This window comes from Pinus tabuliformis, chromosome 7, assembly GCF_031772625.1.
Source record: "Pinus tabuliformis cultivar Carrire ecotype Pingquan chromosome 7, CPIR1, whole genome shotgun sequence".
Classification (NCBI taxonomy): Eukaryota; Viridiplantae; Streptophyta; class Pinopsida; order Pinales; family Pinaceae; genus Pinus; species Pinus tabuliformis.
Genome location: NC_142293.1, coordinates 269,364,886 through 269,386,138, shown reverse-complemented (window position 1 = coordinate 269,386,138; position 21,253 = coordinate 269,364,886). Strand labels below are relative to the sequence as shown.

General features: G+C 37.3%; 1 protein-coding gene across 1 annotated transcript; it reads right to left on the bottom strand.

Annotated features, from left to right (window-relative positions):
• Positions 1-13,404: 13,404 nt before the first annotated feature.
• On the bottom strand, positions 13,405-14,447 carry LOC149246906 (putative disease resistance protein At5g63020). Its single transcript, XM_089442852.1, has 2 exons — positions 14,018-14,447; positions 13,405-13,904 (listed from the first exon to the last, which is right to left on the bottom strand). Exons 1-2 carry the CDS (start codon positions 14,445-14,447, stop codon positions 13,405-13,407), a joined length of 930 nt encoding a protein of 309 aa, XP_089298978.1.
• Positions 14,448-21,253: the final 6,806 nt, after the last annotated feature.

Sequence of the window (21,253 nt, the reverse complement as noted above, 5' to 3'; positions counted from 1 at the left end):
CCCTACAAATCACACTCTAACCTCAAACTTGTTTGAAGAAAATGGAGGGGAATGTTGATGTGTGGCCCCCAGTTTTGCAAGGACCAGATAACTCTTCGTACAAGTGAGCACTTGATTTGTGTGGTTTAATATTTCAATCTTCCCAACACTAATTATGAGAAATGAACATATGAGACTCAACGTGCCGGAAGCATATTGGTTCTTATTTCCCTTCTAGAGAGAATTTATATATATAGTCTTGATAGCTCATAGAATAACATTATGATTTTCCATTATTCTTAGTTGGCACAATGGTCTCGCTTGTAAAATTGATTTCAAAAGCACCAAAATTCTTTCCAGATTAAGTGAACTGAATGACCGTCTTTTAAAATTTTGAGGGATCGAGTGTGGAGTGTCTTGTGAGTAGGCTATATGCTTGGAAAATTCAAGCACGAGAGCCCTAACGTACTTATCTAGTAGTTTTCTAAGGGGAAAAGCAATGGAGCTCAGTTACACTTTTTGGCAAAAGAGGGCATGTTTGGGTCGAAAAATCAATAGCTCGATTGAGCCATTTAAGCGTCCAATCGAGTCGTTTTCAAGGGCTTGATTGAGCTGCTTGGGCACTAAAAAGGTAGTTCGATCAAGCATTAAAAACTAACCCTTGATAAAGCTATAAAACTTGATCGAGCTATAACACTCGATCGAGCTTTATAGTTTGATCAAGCTATAAGATTCAATCGAGCATTAAGCCTTGATCGAGCCCTATGGCTTAATTGAGCCTTTTTTTAATATATACCGCTCTCGCGGTTTGTGCGTGCTATTTACACAGAACATGGGAGCACGAACAATAGTTTAAGAGTAGCTTGACTAAGGTTATTAGAGATTGATCGAGTAATGGAGCGCTCAAACAAACCTCACCAACCACCCCACCAACATTGCAAAGGCTCAAAAAGGGATAGGTACTATATATTTTCTCTTTCTCATTTATTTTATTTTTTCGCAAAATGTAACAATTTAATTAAAAAAAAAAAAACAACCATGTACAAAAACCATGAAAACTAATTAATTAAAAAAAAAAGAACCATACAAAAACTATGAAAACCATAAAAAATCCTTGAAAAAACCTTGAAAAACCCTTAGAAAACCATGAAAAAAACTCTTGAAAAGAAATTCAAAAGCCACGAAACCAACCTAGAAAGATATCAAAAAGACCAAACCACAAAAAAACCTTGAAAAAACCTTGAAAATCCCTTAGAAAATCACAAAACCAACCTAGAAAACCATGAAAAAAACTCTTGAAAACAAATTCAAAAGCCACGAAACCAACCAAGAAAAATGTCAAAAAGACCCTTCAAAACAACCTAGAAAATACTTTGAAGCCAAAAAAAACTGTAATGTAGGTTTTAAATTTATCTCTTACTTGCAATGTCTTGTGTATTAAATGCATATTTTCTCATTTTGAATGGTAATTTAAACATTTCTTTCTAATTATTTTTCATTTTGAAGCTTTTCTTTATAAATTTTGTGAAATAAATTTTCAATTTTTTTAAATTTTTTTGTTATTTAAAATTCATTTTAAATTTCTAGCAAATTTGACCAAAAATATACCACAAAAAACTCGGAAAGAGAAAATAATGAAATTATAGCCAATAAATAAGTAAATTAGGAGTTTGAGGTTGATGTGATGAATATGGTTTCTCATAGTGAACCTCTGTTTACAAAATAAGAAATTTTATTTTATTTTACCTTTTTAAGTTTAAATTAATTTATATTTTAAATATCCTTTTAATAATAAAACATAGTACTATTCTAATTTTAAAAATAAATGAGTAATATTTAAAAATAAAGGAGTAATAACAACAAATGGACAAGGTCATGGAGGGGTACGAGGACATCTTCACCTCCCCCGCAGGGGTGCCTCTGCACTATTAGGTCAAGCACTCCATCGATTTGACCCCAAGTGCATCGGTGCCTAATGGACCAATCTATGGGTGCTTCATTTTAGAGAACGAAGAAATCAAGAGACAGATTTAGGAGCTACTGCACAAAGGTCCGATCCGGCCGAGTTCATCGCCCTGTGGTAGACCGATCATGTTGGTACATCTTAGTGTCTGTATCTTCATCCCTCCATCAATGATAAAAAATTCTCTTTTTTCATGCATTTTAGGTGTCCCATCCGATGAGTTTCACTCCACTAGGTCATGGATCATGTGATGGTAGTGGTTCTTTATCAAATCTCCCTCATGATTTTCATCTTCTGGCCTATTTCCATACATACAAGTCATCCACTGTCATTTTTATTTCATTCCATTTCTAGTAGTCATTTTAGGGTTTTCAAGTCTCATTAGGTTTAGGGTTTCCGACCATGGTCTTCAAAAGCTCAATAAAAGGTCAGCAGGCACATGAGGATGTCAAATAAGCTCATAAAATTACAAGTTCTACTGATGATTTGCTCCATAAATGATTTTTACCTCAAAAATATCTTTTGAGATGAAAATAGGGTTTTTCCATTCCATGTAAAAATTTCATCTATATTTAATGTTTTCATATGTAATAAAGCATCATTTTCAGCCCTTGGTCACCTTGCCAAACTCCATCACTCCAGCTCCTACAAAAAAGACAAGAAAATCCAAGCATTAGTCCATCAAATGACAAAAAGAGAGCCAAATTGCAAAACATAGATTTTAAAGAATAAGGTGAAAAGGAAAACTTTAGAAAGTGGGTTTTCTAAATGAAAAATTAAAGTCAAAAGTATATAAAGGGTTCATTTGTGTTGAAGACTTCATTTGTGCTAAAAGTGAGAGAGAAAAAGGAGAAAATCGCGTTTTGAGGTGAATGCACCTGCCCGGCATGGTGCACCGGGCAGAGGATTTACATACAGTTTTGAACTGGCGCGAAGCACGTGGGTGTTGGCATGGTGCACCAGTTTGCCAAGCCAAAGATTCATTCAATCGACCTTCTAAAGCTCCAAAAATTTTCAAACACCATTCCTCCAGGTAAGTAAAGCCTCCTATTTGCCATAGCAAGATATTTTATCATCCTTGATGGTGTTTTAATAGGTGACAAATTAAACCCTAATTTGCTTCACACTTGCATTGCAAAACTCTATGGTTTTGTAATTTTGTCATACTTGTTGTTTTTATTCCCATACATAATTCTGCCATATCCCTTCTCTGTCCACTAAATTTCCCTAATTTTATTCCCCTTTCCCTCTCTCATTTACACTCATCCTACTCCATTTTTCCCAAACCCTAAAACCCTAACACCTAATTCCCACTATTCCCCAAACCCTAATCTTCATTCCCAAAACGTTATCACTCCATAATAACCCTACAGCCAGCATCAAAACCTTCCACTCATCAAATCTTGATCATCAGTCCCACTCATCAAATCCCAAGCGAGAAAACATCAGTCACCTTTTCTTGAAATAAAATCTCTTCATACTCATCATTTTAAACCATACAGTGGAAAATATGGAAATAGGTTCAGCTTATGAAAGGGATGGGGAAACTATGAGTGATTCCTCCCAAGAGATTCATGCACCAAGAAAACCACATAAGGGAGGAAAACACATCCAGGAGGAGCCCACCACACTCACAAAGTTACTAGCTTTCCCTCTTGCAGTAACATTCTTCAAACATCAGCCTTGCTACAAGTTTTGTGAGATGGTGGAGAGGGTGAAATACCACCATGAACTTGCTAGGCTATTTTTCCTTCATCTTCATAATGGCCAAGTGAACTTAGCGGGTGTTTCTGTTGGAAATAATACTTAGAGGGGGTGAATTAGTATTATTAATTCAAATGTTGCTTTTTCAAAATCAAATGATATACGCTACTTCAGTTAATTGAACCCACGTATATATGCAACTATGCAGAAGAAAACCCACTAGAAGCTGTTGTGATTCAGAAGCAAATAACCAGTAACCAGAACCAGCAAAACAGAGCAAAAAGACAATCGCACACAAGAACACAAGATATAAGGTGGAAACCCAATGTGGGTGAAAACCACCTGCTGCAATTCGTCTCTACCTTCTCTTTAATTAGAAACTTCTTTTTACAATTTTACTCGTCCAGTCCTTTACCAGTACACAGGCTGCAACCTACAGAGAGCTACAACCCTCTCTCGTTTTCCAGCTTCTCCTGGAAGGGAGCTACAACCCCCTTAGATCTTGCACTAGTCAAGATACTAGTATGTAGGCGCTGGCCTCGAGAAGGCTACAACCTTCTCTGTCTTTCAGGGACCACGTTTCATAAATTTTTAGACTGGATCCACAAATAACATCAATCAAGAATTTCTGCATCAACCAATCACCTTTTCACCAATCAAAACTGAATCAAAATAAACACTTCTCTGACTACTGTACCCAAATCACAGTAACAGTACCACACACCAAATCTGAACCCAGAACACTGCAGCAATAAACAGAAGTAGCAAGAATATAAATCAAGATATGTACGCTACTTCACTATTCATCAATCTACGTGTATACGCTTCTGTACCACAAACAACTTGCGTATGCGCTTCTTTCATTCACAGAAAAGGCGTGTATATGCACCTGCACTTAACTTAACCTGCGTATAGATCTATAAAGGATAATTTATTCTTTTAAGACATTCAGTCATTAGTTAACCCAGATTATCAGATTTATAGACCAAGAGAGTGCCACATATAACTGATCAAAATCATACAGAGATACCAATGTTAAAGCTTTGAGATTTTGATCCATCAATAGTCCTTATTCTCCTTGCGCTCAGGTGCCTCCTTCATTCATATCTAGATCTGCACCATAACCCAATCACCAGTATTCCATATCTAGAACAATATCAGATATTCAATCAATCGGATCGTCCCTTGCCACATGATCTCCTTCCTCTTTTATAGTTTTAGGCCTTCTACAATACCACGGTCCAAAACCATAATAAAAAATACCAAGGGCCCGATACCTGCGGTCAACACTTCTGACGAGATATCATGGTCCAAAACCATAGGTCCAAATTCCAAGGACTAACGACCACAGACCAAAAAATAAGTTTCCCACCATGTATGCGCTTTTATGTGCATGAAGGTGTGTGTATATGCATACACGACTTTTGAATGTCTAACCTGCGTGTATACACGTCTTCAGTAAGGTGAACCTGTGTATACAATATTTCCTTCATCCTGAGAGCCTGAACTGAACTAAGAGCTTCTAAGGTATACCCAACAACGCATTATTAGAAGATTATCTGCTCCCCCTGAACCTATGTGAGATCAACTCTGACAGACCCATATCAGACTCTCTGCAACCAGAGTCTGTCCCTGCTGATTTCCTTCAGAAACTCCATATACGTGACTGCACCTGCATAAATCGGTGTATGTACGTGGATACCCCTCATCCAACTCGCGTACACCAATTTTTCTTTGAAACAGACAAGCTTCAACAGCAGGATGAAGCATCAACTACTCCAGCTTCTGTCTGAGGTATTCAAAAGTTTCCCTAGGTAGTGGTTTGGTGAGTATATCAGCAACTTGTTCCTTAGAAGGAACATACTCCAACTTGGCCTTTTGCTCAAGCACTTGTTCCCAAAGAAAATTATACTTGATGGGTATGTGCTTGGTCTTTGAATGCATGACATGATTTTTTGAAATGATGATTGCACTTGTATTATCACATAAGATAGAGACAGGTGGAGTACAAGTGATTTGAAAATCCCGCAAGATTTGCATCATCCAAAGGAGTTGTGTGCAACATGATGCAGCAGCCACATATTCTGCTTCAGCTGTAGATAAAGCGATCGAACTCTGTTTCTTGCTGAACCAAGATACTAATATGGACCCCATAAAGAATGCACCACCACTTGTGCTATTCCTATCATCCACGCTTCCGGCCCAATCTGCATCTGTATAAGCATGAAGTGTGAGATCTGTATCTCTAGGATACCATAAGCCATAGTTTTGAGTTCCTTGAAGGTACTTGAAGATTCTCTTGACTGCATGAAGATGAGTTTCCTTTGGATTTGCCTGAAATCTTCCAATTATTCCGACTGCATGCATGATGTCTGGTCGGGTACCTGTCAAATAAAGTAGACTTCCAATCATGGATCTGTAGGTTGGTTGATGCACTGTTGCTGATTCATCATTTGCGCTGAGACTGCATCCTGTAACCATGGGGGTACATACTAGTTTTTCATCTTCCATGCCATATTTCTTCAATATCTACTTGAGATACTAGGTTTAAGATAAAAATATACCGCCTTTATTTTGTTGGATTTGCAATCGAAGAAAATATGTTAGTTCTCCAAGCAAGGACATTTCGAATTCTTTCTGCATCACCAAGGCAAAGATTTGACTCATAGCCTCTTCATTGCTGCCAAAGATAACATCATCTACATACACAACAAGTATTAGCAATTTTTCATTTTCAATTTTTATATAAAGATTGCTATCTGCTGATCCTTTTGAAAAACCTTGTTGATGAAGATATTTGTCCAAATGGTAGTACCAAGCCCTTGGAGCTTTTTTAGGACCATATAAAGCCTTTTTTAGTCTGCATACAAGATTTGGATCATTCCCAAGAATGAAACCATCTAGTTGCTTGATGCATACTTCTTCTTCTAAGTCTCCATTCAGAAAGGCTGACTTCACGTCCATTTGAAATACTTTGAACTTCTAAAAGCTTGAGATAGAAAGGAACATTGGGATGGCCTCAAGTCTAGCAATGGGAGCAAAAGTTTCTTGAATGTCTATTCCTTCTTGTTGAGCATAACGCTTGCAAACCAGTCTGGCCCTGTTTCTAATTACTTCCGCATTTTCATTCAACTTATTTTTGAAGATCCATTTTGTCCCTATGACATTCTTATCTTTTGTTCTAGGAACCAACACCCAAGTGTTATTATTTTCGATCTGCTCAAGTTCTTCATCCATAGCCTTGACCCAACATTCATCTTTGCATGCCTCTCTTACATTTTGTGGTTCAGTGGAGGAGAGTAATGCCAAATAGCTTGAAGCTTCTACAATTTTTCTTCTTGTTTGTACGCCTGCTTCTTCCTGCCCCAAAATTTGAGATTCTGCATGATTCTTCTGAACGTACCTAGATGGAGTCTTCTCTTCTATCCTTATCTGTTCCTCTGGTGCCTCTTGAGGTTCTTCTTCATCATCTATCTGATTTGGAGAGTAGTCTTCATCCTCTTAGATATTTTCATGATTTACTTGCCTAACAATGTAATCTTTGAAACGGGAACTATAAACTCAAAACGAGAACTCTGGCTAAAAAACCCCGAAAAAACATCAAAAACAGTGCTAAAAACGAAAAGTGTGTAAAATGGAACGATGATTTTATTTTTTAGGGTCAATTTTGAACATGTTTTAAAAATGGCAATGACTACGAGCTTTACTATGAAATTTTCATGCAAAATATAGCTTCAAAACAAAAAAAGTGATGATGCTGGAACGATGATTTTTTTTTAGGGTCAATTTTCAAACTTTTTAAAAAATGCTAGTAAAACCAAATTTTTATGTGCCAAACAAAGTTGTTTATGAGGAAAAAGACACATTAATGTTTTTGGTAGAATGTCATTTTTCTTTCCTAAGTATACATTCAACATGTTTTCAACCATTACATCCCATGGTTATTTCACCTAAACGTAGATGGACAAATTTATCATATCACATCAAGCACGTTTTCTTGATTATCCTTATTTTAATTTTGAGCATGAAAAATTCATAGGAGGCCAAGATTTCACCAAAAAGAGGAATTGGAGTCAGATTATAGTGAATCTCCTCTAATGACCCTCGCTAAATTGATCACCCTCTCCATAAAATATGTTCACAAAAAGTTGACAAGGAATCCCAGAAGCAAGTTTCATTTGTTCTAAAGCAACTCAGTTACACCTCAAGAACCTTGTTACTCACTCATAAATGTGTTCCCGAGAAATGAAGGTAGTATAACTTCATTTGCTATCAATACATCCCAAACCTAGATGCCAGAGGATTTTCTCTCAAGAATGGAATAATTGGAAAAACAAGCAAGTTCCTAGAAGATAACTCTAGTGTCAAGCACAATCCTAATAATGCATCATCAGTGAAATCATACCCCACATGTAGGGAGAATACGATGAGCTACCTACGACCACTTGATTTACTTTGATTAGAGTATCTAAGGCCATAATAATAATCTATTTTAATTTCTTTTCAAAGCTTTAAAGGAAGGTCACTGTCACTGTCATCTTATGAACTACTATAATAACTTTGATGGTGTTTTAAATATAGTTACATGGTATTTTGTGTTTGTCTTATTTTGTCGCAGGTGACTCATGAGGAGCACATGGACACTAATTTCACAATGGGAAACAAAACCAAAATGAGGAAACTAAGTTTGGACCTCCATTGGCATCAATTACCACTGAGAAAGGATTACATTTATCAAATTCACTGAGAATATATTAACTACAGCATAAAAACATCTCCCTTGGCAACAATTCTAAAAATTCAATTAAGTCAAGAATTTACACCGAAAAGAAGGAGACACCGCTATTAATATGGTTATTCAATGCGTTGCTTCCCCCACTATTATCAATTATATGTTACCCATCCTCATATCTAAATAAAAGAAAAGGGAGAAATAAAATAAATGAAAAGCATCCCAATGGGGGAAGTAATGAGGGATATAAAAACCTTTTATGGGGCTATGAACATCTAGTTGGTAGTAAATGCTTATTATTTGATTGTGGTGATTACATTGTAGACATAGAAACTCATTAATATTGGAAGAATACTTTTAGAAATCCTTGAGTCATATTTAAGGAGTCTATTACCTCGAGATCTATACAAACCCATTGGATCAAAAACCAAACCTAAAGTGAAAGTAACAAAATTTATTTTTTAAAAGGAAAATGACCTTTATGGATAAATTAATATAATAAAGAAGTATTTCTTAATCCTCGATAAAAAGCTTTCATTGTTAAACGAATATATAATCTCTTGTTAATTCCTAATAAAATTAACTAAAAATATATTATTATACCATAACTATAACAATATATATCATCAAGTTCATCGCAAATAGATAGTACATTCATTTTTGAATAATCATGTTCCTCTTAAAATAGATATACTATTTAGTTTCTTTTTTTTTATCGTTAAAGGCTATTCTACTTCTATTATTTACATTAAAAACTGAGAACGATTACATTCAGGTTTATACATTGTGAGAGGCCTGGGTTGGCACTCTTGCTCATCGAGCTGCATTGAGTCCATTGCCCGCGCAGGGGCCTTCTTCCAGTGATTAAGCGCCCATGCAGGGGCCAAAAAGAGACCATTCTCATTGTGCATTCTATGAAAACTGAAAGCCCATGCCATAGCAGAGGAGCTGTGAAGACTAAACCATACAAAACTTCCATTCCCACGCAGGGGCAGACAAGAAACTTGTAGAAAAAACATCAGAGACCCACGCAGGGGACGGGACTCACACTGAACATCGAAATTATCTGACCAAGCAAAAAGATTAACTCCATACATTAAGTGTTGGTGGCTAAGTAAACAACAGACGAAAAAACCTGAGTGCAAACAGAGAGCTGGAATTGGGTTGAGCGCGTGACTAGTCATCAGAGTCTTCCTCCGAGTCTTCTGGGTAGATCCAGTATTCTCCTTCTGGTGGGGGTCCCCAGTCGTATTTAGCTTTGCCCTTTGCTGGTGCTGGTTGAGAAGCTGGCAGAGCAGCTCCTGGCTCAGATTGTGCCCCAGCTTTGTCCTCAGCAGCTTTGGAGCTCTCTGCAAGCTAAATTGGGGCATGGGGTGTATCCATTGGTTGAATTGGAGCCTGGGATTGTTCCCCCTTGATTTCTTTCACCTCTTCCACAAATAAAACTGAAACATGAGCTTGGATGCTTGAATTACCTTGCAGATTGTTAACAGAGAAAATCACTGAGCCGAACGCCGGAAGTGGAGCAGCTTCTGGGTTCTGTGGCTTGGCTTCCATGAGTTGCTGAGCTTGGATGGGGTTGGCTTCCTCCACCCTGTGACAAAGGCATCGGCAGCAACTCGACGCAGGATTGAAAGGGGGACGCGAGGCACCTCTTCTTCCTGTGCCGCGTCGACTGAAAGGCCTTTGCCTTGGCGCCATAACTGCCCACTTACCAACACTTCCTGTCTCGGCTTTTCCCCTGCACCAGAGAATCCGCAGGTGGCTCCTTGATCCCTCTCTGAGCCCTGAAACCCAAACCTCCACCTCCTCAGCTCGAACTGACCAACTTTCTCCATGTTCTACAGATTTATGCAGCAGTGGTTCGCCTTGAATTTGGTGCCCCATAACTTCCCTCTGGCTCTGCGATTAAGGCTCCTCGCAGACCATAAATGGCCGTCCCGTCGCTCTTTAGCTCTCACGCTCGCTGGCCAAGGCGGCGTGGAGCATTTAAGGAGCGTCTTAACCTTAAGCTCGCCCATGTACACCATGTGGCGTCCTGCTTTCTCCCGACGTGGCACCCGCATCCGGGATATACTATTTAGTTTCTTAAGATATATATACTATTTACTTTCTATTTGTACTTATATAGTTTCTTTCTTATATAGAGATACACATAATTATATGACAACACAAAAATAGAGAGATATTTACGTTGTTACAATAGATAAAAAAAAATAAGGCAAATTACATTAGTCCTGTGATGTGAACTTTTTATGAAAATAAGGCACAACACATTCATATTATCATTGCAATAAATTGAAGAGGTTGAAAAACAAATCTAAAATAACATCTATGTTGAACAATATGTCGGTTGAGCCCTGTGATGTGAATTGCTTATTTGTTGTCAATGCCCTATAAAAGAGTTGGATTAAAGATGTTTTAGAACTTCATTTCCAAAAAGGGAAAAAATTTATTGTAATTTTTTACTTCATTAAATAGATCGTATTTGTCAACATTAAATGGATTGGATTTTGTCAACATTGTTAGCAAAATGTACGCCATGAAATCAAATGAAAAACGCGCCAATGAAATGAATAAGATCTGCAGATTCTCATGCATTGAATGAGACGATGAAATGAATAAGTTGGGATATTGGTTTTATGATCCTCTTGAGGCGTTGTACATGTTTGCATTATGAGGCTTTCCAATACATTACTGCTTCTCTTTATTATGTGGCATGTATAGTGTACCGTCTGTTGTTTCTCTTCTGCAAGCGAGAGAGTTCGTGTTTTATCTGGTTTTCTTGCAAGCGTTCGACTCAAGTTGCTTATAACCTGGAATCACTGTTGGGAATTGAGAATCCCCCCCCCCCACCCAGGCGATTCTCATTTAGTAGCTTGTGGAGAATACCTAGTTGACATTAGTGATATGGTCTACAAAAATAGTTTGCAACATAGTCCTAAGATTATATAAGCATTATAATCTATTGGTCCTCTGAGAATTTGTTCAATGTATCATCTAGTAGTTTGTGGATAATACCTATTCAACATTAGTGATATGGTTTTCAAAAATATTTGTAACTTGTTTGTTTAGTATCCATCATTGAAGTTAGTGGCCACGTCTCCACAAATAGTTCTTCTATCATGGAAGGAGCATATATCAATGGTGAGGTTTACACAAGAAGAGCCACTTTATTTTTATATCATGTAAATAGAATATTTTTATTATTAATCTGTGCGTGTCCATTTGGTGTATATTATAATTATATTATTAATATGCGTGTGTTCATTTGGTGTATATTATAATTATATTATTAATATGCGTGTGTTCATTTGTATGTATGTACACCATCCACTATTTTTTAGGTAGAAATCCCGCAGAGCGAACAAAAACCAAAATTTCATATTGGAGATGCGTGGTATCGAATTCCGTTGTCATTAACGCGAACCTTCCTCATGCGATAAACCCTGTAACTGGAAATTTGCAAATTGGAGATGCGCGGTATCGAACCCTGTACATCTCGCATACCCTGTAACTGGAAATTTTCATATTGAAGATGCACGGTATCGAACCCTGTACCTCTCGCATGCAAAGCGAAAATTGTCATTAACGCGACTCCTTCTAATGCAAGAAACCCTAAAATGGAAAAAATTTCATATTGGAGACCATAATTGCCCCAAACAGTGTTTAAATCTACACAACTATGGAGCAACTATTACTGATGGGACGCTGGGGAGTATGGTCGATATTCATTTCATCATCCCATTCATTTCATGTAAGCACTGTTTGTGGCGATTTTGAGAATCGCCGGGTGGGGGGGCGATTTTGAGAATCGCCGCCCCACCCAACGATTCTTAGAATCGCCCCAAACAGTGTTTACATCTACACAACTATGGAGCAGCTATTACTGATGGGACGTTGGGGAGTATGGTCGATATTCATTTCATCATCCCATTCATACAACTATGGAGCAACTATTACTGATGGGACGCTGTGGAGTATGGTCGATATTCATTTCATCATCCCATTCATTTCTGGGGCAATTCTAGGAATGCCCGGGTGGGGGGGCGATTCTCAGAATCGCCGCAAACAGTGTTTACATCTACACAATTATGGAGCAGCTATTACTGATGGGATGCTAGGGAGTATGGTTGATATTCATTTCATCATCATTTCATGTAACCACTGTTTGGGGCGATTCTAAGAATCGCCGGGTGGGGGGGCGATTCTCAGAATCGCCCCGCCACCACCACTGGTGGCGGGAAGGTGGGGGGCGATTCTAAGAATCGCCCCCCCACCCTGCGATTCTCAGAATCGCGCCAAACAATGTTTACTTCTACACAACTACGGAGCAGCTATTACTGATGGGACGCTGGAGAGTATGGTCGATATTCATTTCATCATCCCATTCATTCCATGAATCGCCCCAAACAGTGTTTACATCTACACAACTATGGAGCAGCTATTACTGATGGGACGCTGGGGAGTATGGTCGATATTCATTTCATCATCCCATTCATTTCATGTAAGCACTGTTTGGGGCGATTCTGAGAATTGCCGAGTGAGTGGGGGAGCGATTCCGAGGCGATTCTCAGAATCGCCCCAAAGAATGCTATGATGAAATGAATGTCGACCACACTCCCCAGCGTCCCATCAATAATAACTGCTCCATAGTTGTGTAATGTAAACTTTTTAGTTGCGTTAAACTGCACAAACGGTTGATTGAAGCCATTTTTTGGGATCTCTTCTGACCTGTTGTCCACGTCATACTCTCGCAGTCACTAATGGGCAAACCTTGCAAAGACGTGAGGCTGGAAATACTACTTGGTACACATTTCAAATCACGACACTTGTCAAGGTTCAGATACCTTAATGATCTTAACTTGTGAAGTTCAGATGGTAATTACATGATTTCAGAGCCTTTCAGATCAAGGATTTGGAGGGTTGCGAGATTTGTAAAAGATGCAGGCAACCTTTTAATGGGCACCCATGCTAAGCTCAGGTATACCACCGGTTTCAAACATCCCACACTCTCTGGAAATGACTAGATGTCCGTGGCGCTCAAATCCAAAACCTTAAGGGAGATCACACTCCCAATCACCTTTCTGGGAATTTCATTAAATGCTTTGTTTCTAGCCAATAGCAATGAAGATATTTCTGGAGCTCTCAATGACTCAGAAAGTGAGCTCAAAGTGTTGCCGCCCAAAGCAATGCGAGTGCGGGCTGAAAATTCATTTTCATTCACAGTTGTTAGACCCTTCCCTTGGCGGCAGCAGAAGTTTTCTTCAGCCTCAACAATCTGTATTTCCAATCCACGTAGGACGTCATGCATCCGAAAACACGTAATGCACCCATCCACGTCTTTCATGGTCGGTTCCATCAAACACCAATCCGCCAGAATTTTGACGTACATTCTTCCCATCTCGAATCGGTCGTGGCCACCCTCATCTTCCACCTTCTTCTTTCCGAGGAGTCCTTCTCCCATCCATAAAAAAATCCCCTCTGCTTCGACATGAACAACCTCGTCTTCTAGGAAGGCAGCACCTAAGTAAAGAAAGGCCAATTGGAGATGAACGTCGTAGCTGGCAAGGGCATCGTAGCTCAACTTTAGGTGATCATGTACAACTTCATTGCCTTTGTTGTTGGCATTTGGCAACCTTTGAACTGCAAATTTCCACTCATTTGCATCAGTAGTGTATGCCATTTCCCTCCACACTTGTGACACACAACCTTGGCCGTTTCCTCATCGATGCCCTCGACCACATTTCCATTATTATATGGAAATGCATAATAGCGAAATAAATGCCAACTATCATTCTCCATTAAATCGCCCACTGTGATTGTGGACTCCTTTGCAACTCCCATCTGCAAGAGCAGGCTGGAATTCCTGGAGTTGACAATAATTTTGGAGTTGGAGAGTTGAATTAGGTGGAGTACACCCAATTCCTCCAGCAATTCAGCACCTTGCTCCCACACATCATCTAAGAAGAGGGCGAAACTCTTCCCTTGTAGAGCCTCATTCAACGGACCTATGGTTATAGCTTCTTCGTTCATATTTGTGTTGGGATCTATAACCTTTCTCTGCATGATTATTTGTGTGAACAGTTCTTTCCTAAGACTTGAAATAGAAGGAGACCCAGAAATGGTAAGCCAAAGCAAGAAACCATCGCGGAATATATCCCTCACCTTATGTCTGTTGAAAACCATTTTCAAAAGCATACTCTTGCCGGAACGACCCTTCCCAACCACGCCAATTTGGGAGAAAGAATAGTTGGACTCGGCATCGGTCACTAATTCCTCTAGCCTTTCAACAGCGCTGTCTTGTCCAGATTCTCATGCATTGAATGAGATGATGAAATGAATAAGTTGGGATATTGGTTTTATGATCCTCTCGAGGCGTTGTAGATGTTTGCATTTTGAGGCTTTCCAAAGAATTACTGATTATCTTTATTATCTGGCCTGTATAGTGTACCGTCTGTTGTTTCTCTTCTGCAAGCGTGCGAGTTCATGTTTTATCTGGTTCTCTTGCAAGCGTTCGACTCAAGTTGCTTATAACCTGCAATCACTGCTGGGAATTAAAGAATCGCTGGGTGGTGGGGGCGATTCTGAGAATTGCCCCACCACCGGGCGATTCTCAGAATCGCTTTAATTTAGTTTTGTTGCATCGAATTTGCCTTTTGTTAAATCTGAAGAAGTCATTTTTTTAAATCATCCTTCTACTGGTGGGGAGGCGATGGCGGGGCGATTCTCAGAATCGCCCCACCACCCAGATATTCTCAGAATCGCTTAATTCAGTTTTGCTGCATCGGATTTGTCTTTTGTTAAATCTGAAGAAGTCATTTTTCTAAATCGTCCTTCTACTGGTGGCGAGGTGGTGGCGGGGCGATTCTTAGAATCGCCCCACCACCCGGCGATTCTCAGAATCGCTTTAATTCAGTTTTGCTACATCAGATTTCTCTTTTGTTAAATTTGAGGAAGTCATTTTTTAAAATCGTCCTTCTACTTTTTGTCATGCAATTTTGTTGGCAGTGCAATTCATTTTTACTTTTTGTATGACAATTCACCTGGGTTACATTCCTTCCTTTGCTCGGTAAGAAATGGAATTGAATAAAAAGACAGGTCGATAATATTGTTAACCATCATTTCAATTCGTCAACTAAGCTATAATCCTACATTCTCTAGGTAGGATATGGAATTGAATGGAGAGTTAGGCAGTGCGAATAAAAAGCGCAGGGACCCAAGTTAATCTTCAACCAAATGACTGGTTCCTTTTTGGGAGATTTTGCCCTATATATAATGTATATAAAATTTATCACCATTATTTGTATCATGAATTATAATGTTGTGTAGGTTTTATTAACAAAAATGTTTGATATTGTTGACCTAAATTAATTAATTCATATTTTTGGACTATAATGTTGTGTAGGTTTTATTAACAAAAATATTGGATATTTCTGACCTAAATTAATTAATTCATATTTTTGGATTTGGCATTTGTATCATGAATCATAATGTTGTGTAGGTTTTATTAACAAAAATATTTGATATTTTTGAGCTAAATCAATTAATTCATATTTTTGGATTTGCCATTTGAAATACAAGATAAATAAATACAGATATTCGATGATTGTAAGAATATTTATAACTGTGCGTTCAGAACTTGATACTCTGTAGATGTAGTAGTATTTATAACTCTAATTTATTATTTTTACCCATGATATATCATCAAGTTCATCGCAAATAGATAGTACATTCATTTGTGAATAATCATGTTCCTCTTAAAATAGATATATTATTTAGTTTCTTAAGATAAATGTACTATTTGCTTTCTATTTGTACCTATATAGTTTCTTTCTTACATAGAGATACACATAATTATATGAAGACACAAAAAGAGAGATAGATATTTACGTTGTTACAATATATTAAAAAAAAATAAGACAAATTACATTAGCCCTGTGATGTGAACTTTTTATGAAAATAAGGCACAACACATTCATATTATCAGTGCAAGAAATTGAAGAGGTTAAAAAACAAATCTAAAATACCATCTATGCTCAAGAATATGTTGGTTGAGCTGTGATGTGCACTGCTTGTTTGTTTTCAATGCCCTGTAAAAGAGTTGGATTAAAGAATATTGAAAATTCTAAATATCGACCTCTTAATTTAAAAATGCAAAACAATAAAAACCTCACTAAAAAAAAAGTTAAAATTAAAATAAAAAACAAGAAAATGTGAAGAAAACCACCACTTCAAAAACGATCAAATTTACAAAATAATTATTTACATTTTATACATTAGAAAATTTAAAGCCAAAAACACGTCTTTTAAAAAAGGGGTTGATGTAGAATACTCAATTTTTTAAATCAGCATGAAAATCACTATGATTCTAAAACGTAATGTACATAAAAAAAACTAAAGTGCCAAAAACTATGCTCTAAAAAAAACATATGCGTTCTGCATCACCCATTTTCAAAATCAGGTCACTTTTTTGCTATCTCTATGAAACGGGTAACAGTATTAGTTCCTGTTTCAAAGTTTACATTTTTGCCTAGGGATGTATCCTTTTTCGTCAACCACCACATCAATGCTGTCAACAATTCTTCCAAGTCTTTTATTGTAACACTTATATGCTTTGCTATGGGGAGAATAACCAAGGAGAATGCCTTCATCTACTCTACGTTCAAGTTTTCCAAGTTGTTCATCAGTATTCTTAAAATAGCATTTGCTTCCAAAAATTTTGAAATTCTTTACCGAAGGAGTCTCACCATACCAGAGCTCATGAAGAGTTTGAGTGCTCTTCACTCGGACATTTCTTTTGTTGAGAATAACAACCGCAACATATGCAGCTTCACCCCAGAATTTTGCGGAAGTTCCAGACTCATCAAGCATAGCATGAGCCATTTGTTGGATTGTTCTGTTCATCCTTTCGACCACTCCATTTTGCTGAGGAGTCCTAGTTGTAGAGAATTCCCTTCTTATTCCATGTCCTTCATAGAAATCGAAAAATTCATTTGAGGTAAACTCCCCACCTCTGTCGGACCTGAGGCACTTAATTTTGTAATCTGATTCATTTTCAGCCAAGGCTTTGAAGGATTTGAATTTTTCGAATGCTTCATTTTTGTGCTTCATAAGTCCTAACCAAACAAACCTGGAGAAGTCATCAATGAATAATATCAATTATTCTTCTCCTCGAGGTGACCTTGTCCTAAATGGACCACATACATCTATATGAACTAGTTCAAGAGGCCTCCTAATTGATCCTTCCTTCTCACGAGAGTTAGTTCTGGTTTTCTTACCAAACTGACATGATTTGCATATGGTGTTATCTGGAATTTTGATATCTGGAAGACCACGAACTGCCTAGTATTTTCATGCTTTCCTTATTTGTGAAAAGCTTAGATGCCCCAACCTCCGATGCCATAACCAGTGTTCATCATCCTTGCTCAAATAGCATTGTTGTTATCCTTCTTCAAATATTTATAGATTATTTGGAGTTCTTCTGCCTTTGATCACTGTTTTTCCTGTATCAAGATCACGAACACTACATCAATTTGATCGAAATACTACCTCGGTTCCTTCATCGTACATCTCACTAACACTCAGTAGATTATGCTTCAACCATCAACATACAAAACATTTCCATCTTTGACCTTTTCTTTCAACTAAGCAGTGCCTTTTCCTTTTATGGCTGCAGGGGTATCGTTTCCAAAAGAAACCTTCTTACCCTTTTCTAATGCAGTATATGATTCACGTTTTTCTTTATCCCCTGTCATATGCTTCTAACATCCGTTGTCAATATACCATAGAGTTTCCTGTGCTTCTGCATAAAAAGCTATCCCACATCTTTTTGGTTATGGTTCCTTCATTCTCCATGTTCTGGAACTTGAGGTTTGTTCCTTCCGAGTTGTGTTCCAAAACCTGCTCCTTCATTCAGAATCTTCATGGCCAAAGTTATTACAAATAGAACATTCAACTTCACTTTCAAGGGCTGAAAAATTGTTATAATTCCTTTTCGTGATTCCATTCATATTCCTTTGTTTTTGAGCTTCTCTAGTCATGATTGTCTTATAGGCAACACATTGAGTTGCTTTGTGACCAAAGTTATGGCAAGAGAAACATTGGCCATTGAAGAAACTCCTGCGATTACCAAATCTATCATCCAACCGATTGTAGTTTCTATTGACATCCATTCTTGAGGAAAATTGGGAAGATTTTACCTGTGGCTGATTGTAGCTTCTGTTTGTCCTTAAGGTAGCTTGTCCCCGATTTTCTTGATAGTCTTTGTTCGTTCTTGAGGTAAATTGTCCCTGATTTACCTGATGATTTCTATTAGGCCTTTGTTCGCACCCCCTTGCTGCATAAAGATAACTTTTGGAGGTGGATGCTTGAGATGTTTCTCCATTATATCCCAGACCTGTTTTGATTAGTGGGGAACACTGCACATTGATAATCTCATCTAGAGTTTCAGATCCTTTAACAAATTTAAGATTAATAGCTTTCGTTTTCTCAATCTCTTTCTAAGACCAACAATTTCACTTTCAAATTTTTCAAGATGTTTTTCCCTTTCAGTCAGTTGACATTGTAGAGAATCACTAATCGCATTTTTCTCTTCTAAGAAAATTTTGAGATTAGACATCTCTTCATAAAAACTTTCTATATCTATAACATCCATGTAGTCATCATCTTCAAAAGCCATTAAAAGTTTATACTCATTACCTCGTTCATCTTCGTCACTATTTGATAGGCCGTCACTGTCTTCATGAGTGTAGTAACTTTTCTTAGTTGTATTATGTTTCTTGTTCCATCTAACAGGTTCCTTCCCTTTGTCAATCGTATCCTTGTGAGGACATTTTACAGCATGGTGACCGACTCTTCCACAAGAAAAGCATTTGAAAAGTAACTTACCTCAGAACCGCCCAGTACCCCGTTGAATATTTCTGAAAATATTTTATTCTTCTTCTTCTTCTAACACGTGTCCTGACTCGTAGTACTCGCCTTTTCCTGAAGCCTTGAAGGCAACTTCTCTCCTATCTGATGAACCTCCTTTCCTCATTTCATAAGCAGTTAGAATTTCGTGCAACTGTGACATTTAAGACTTTGTACATTCTCTTATTCTTCTATTGTAGAAACTTTAGATTCAAACCTAGGGGACAAAGATCTTAGAACTTTTTCAACCACAAAAACCTCTTTTATTTCTTCACCCAAATTTTTCATACAATTAACAATCTCATCTACACGAAGAAAATAGTTAGCCACACTTTCATCATTATACATCCTGAGATTTTCATACTGAATCCTGAGGGTTTGAATTTTTGCTCGTTTTACCTGATCATCTCCTTCATAGCTCAAAACAATCTTGTCCCATATCTCTTTTGCAGATTTAAACTGCATTACCTTGAAAAATTCTGGTTGAGATAGGCATCCTAATAAAGTATTGACTGTCTTTGCATTTGTTTCATATTTCTTCTTCTCAGCCGGATCTATAGGAGTTACTGATGGAAAAGTATACCCTGTATCTATGATATCCCAAACTTTTGTACCAAGAGATTGAAGATAGGCAGTAACTCTTACCTTCCAATAAACGAAGTTTGTCCCATCAAAAACCGGTGGCCTGATTGATGCTTCCCTCTCGTAGTTGCTCATGATGCAAGATCTTTCTTCAAGCGATCAATCTTCTTCTGAAGAACCTGGCTCTGATACCAATTGTTGGAAATAATACTGAGAGGGGGGGGGGGGGGTGAATCAGTATTATTAAGTCAAATGTTCCTTTTTCAAAATCAAATGATATACGCTACTTCATTTAATTGAACCCGCGTATATATGCAACTATGCAGAAGAAAACCCATGTATATAATGCAAACCTTTTAATTTACTTTATCTTTCTGATGTTGATTGTTAATCTGTGATTCAAAACCAAATAACTAGTAACCAGAACCAGTAAAACAGAGAAAAAAGACAATCGCACACAAGAACACAAGATATAAATGAAATGACCTTTATGGATAAATTAATATAATAAAGAAGTATTTCTTAATCCTCGATAAAAATCTTTGAATGTTAAACGAATATATCTAATCTCTTGTGAATTCCTAATAAAATTAACTAAAAATATATTACTATACCATAACTATAACAATATATATCATCAAGTTCATCGCAAATAGATAGTACATTCATTTGTGAATAATCATGTTCCTCTTAAAATAGATATACTATTTAGTTTCTTAAGATCGATATACTATTTACTTTCTATTTGTAGCTATATAGTTTCTTTCTTATATAGAGATACACATAATTATATGACGACACAAAAAGAGAGAGATATTTACGTTGTTACAATAGATAATAAAAATAAGACAAATTACATCAGTCCTGTGATGTGAACTCTTTATGAAAATAAGGCACAACACATTCATATTATCATTGCAATAAATTGAAGAGGTTGAAAAACAAATCTAAAATAGTATCTATGCTCAACAATATTTCGGTTGAGCCCTGTGATGTGAACTACTTGTTTGTTGTCAATGCCCTGTAAAAGAGTTGGATTAAAGATGTTTTAAAACTTCATTTCCAAAAAGGGAAAAAATTTATTGTAATTTTTTACTTCATTAAATAGATCGTATTTATCAACATTAAATGGATTGTATTTTGTCAACATTGTTACCAAAATTTACGCCATGAAATCAAATGAAAAATGCGCCAATGAAATGAATAATATGTGCAGATTCTCATGCATTGAATGAGATGATGAAATGAATAAGTTGGGATATTGGTTTTATGATCCTCTTGAGGCGTTGTAGATGTTTGCATTCTGAGGCTTTCCAAAACATTACTGCTTGTCTTTATTATCTGGCCTGTATAGTGTGTCGTGTGTTGTTTCTCTTCTGCAA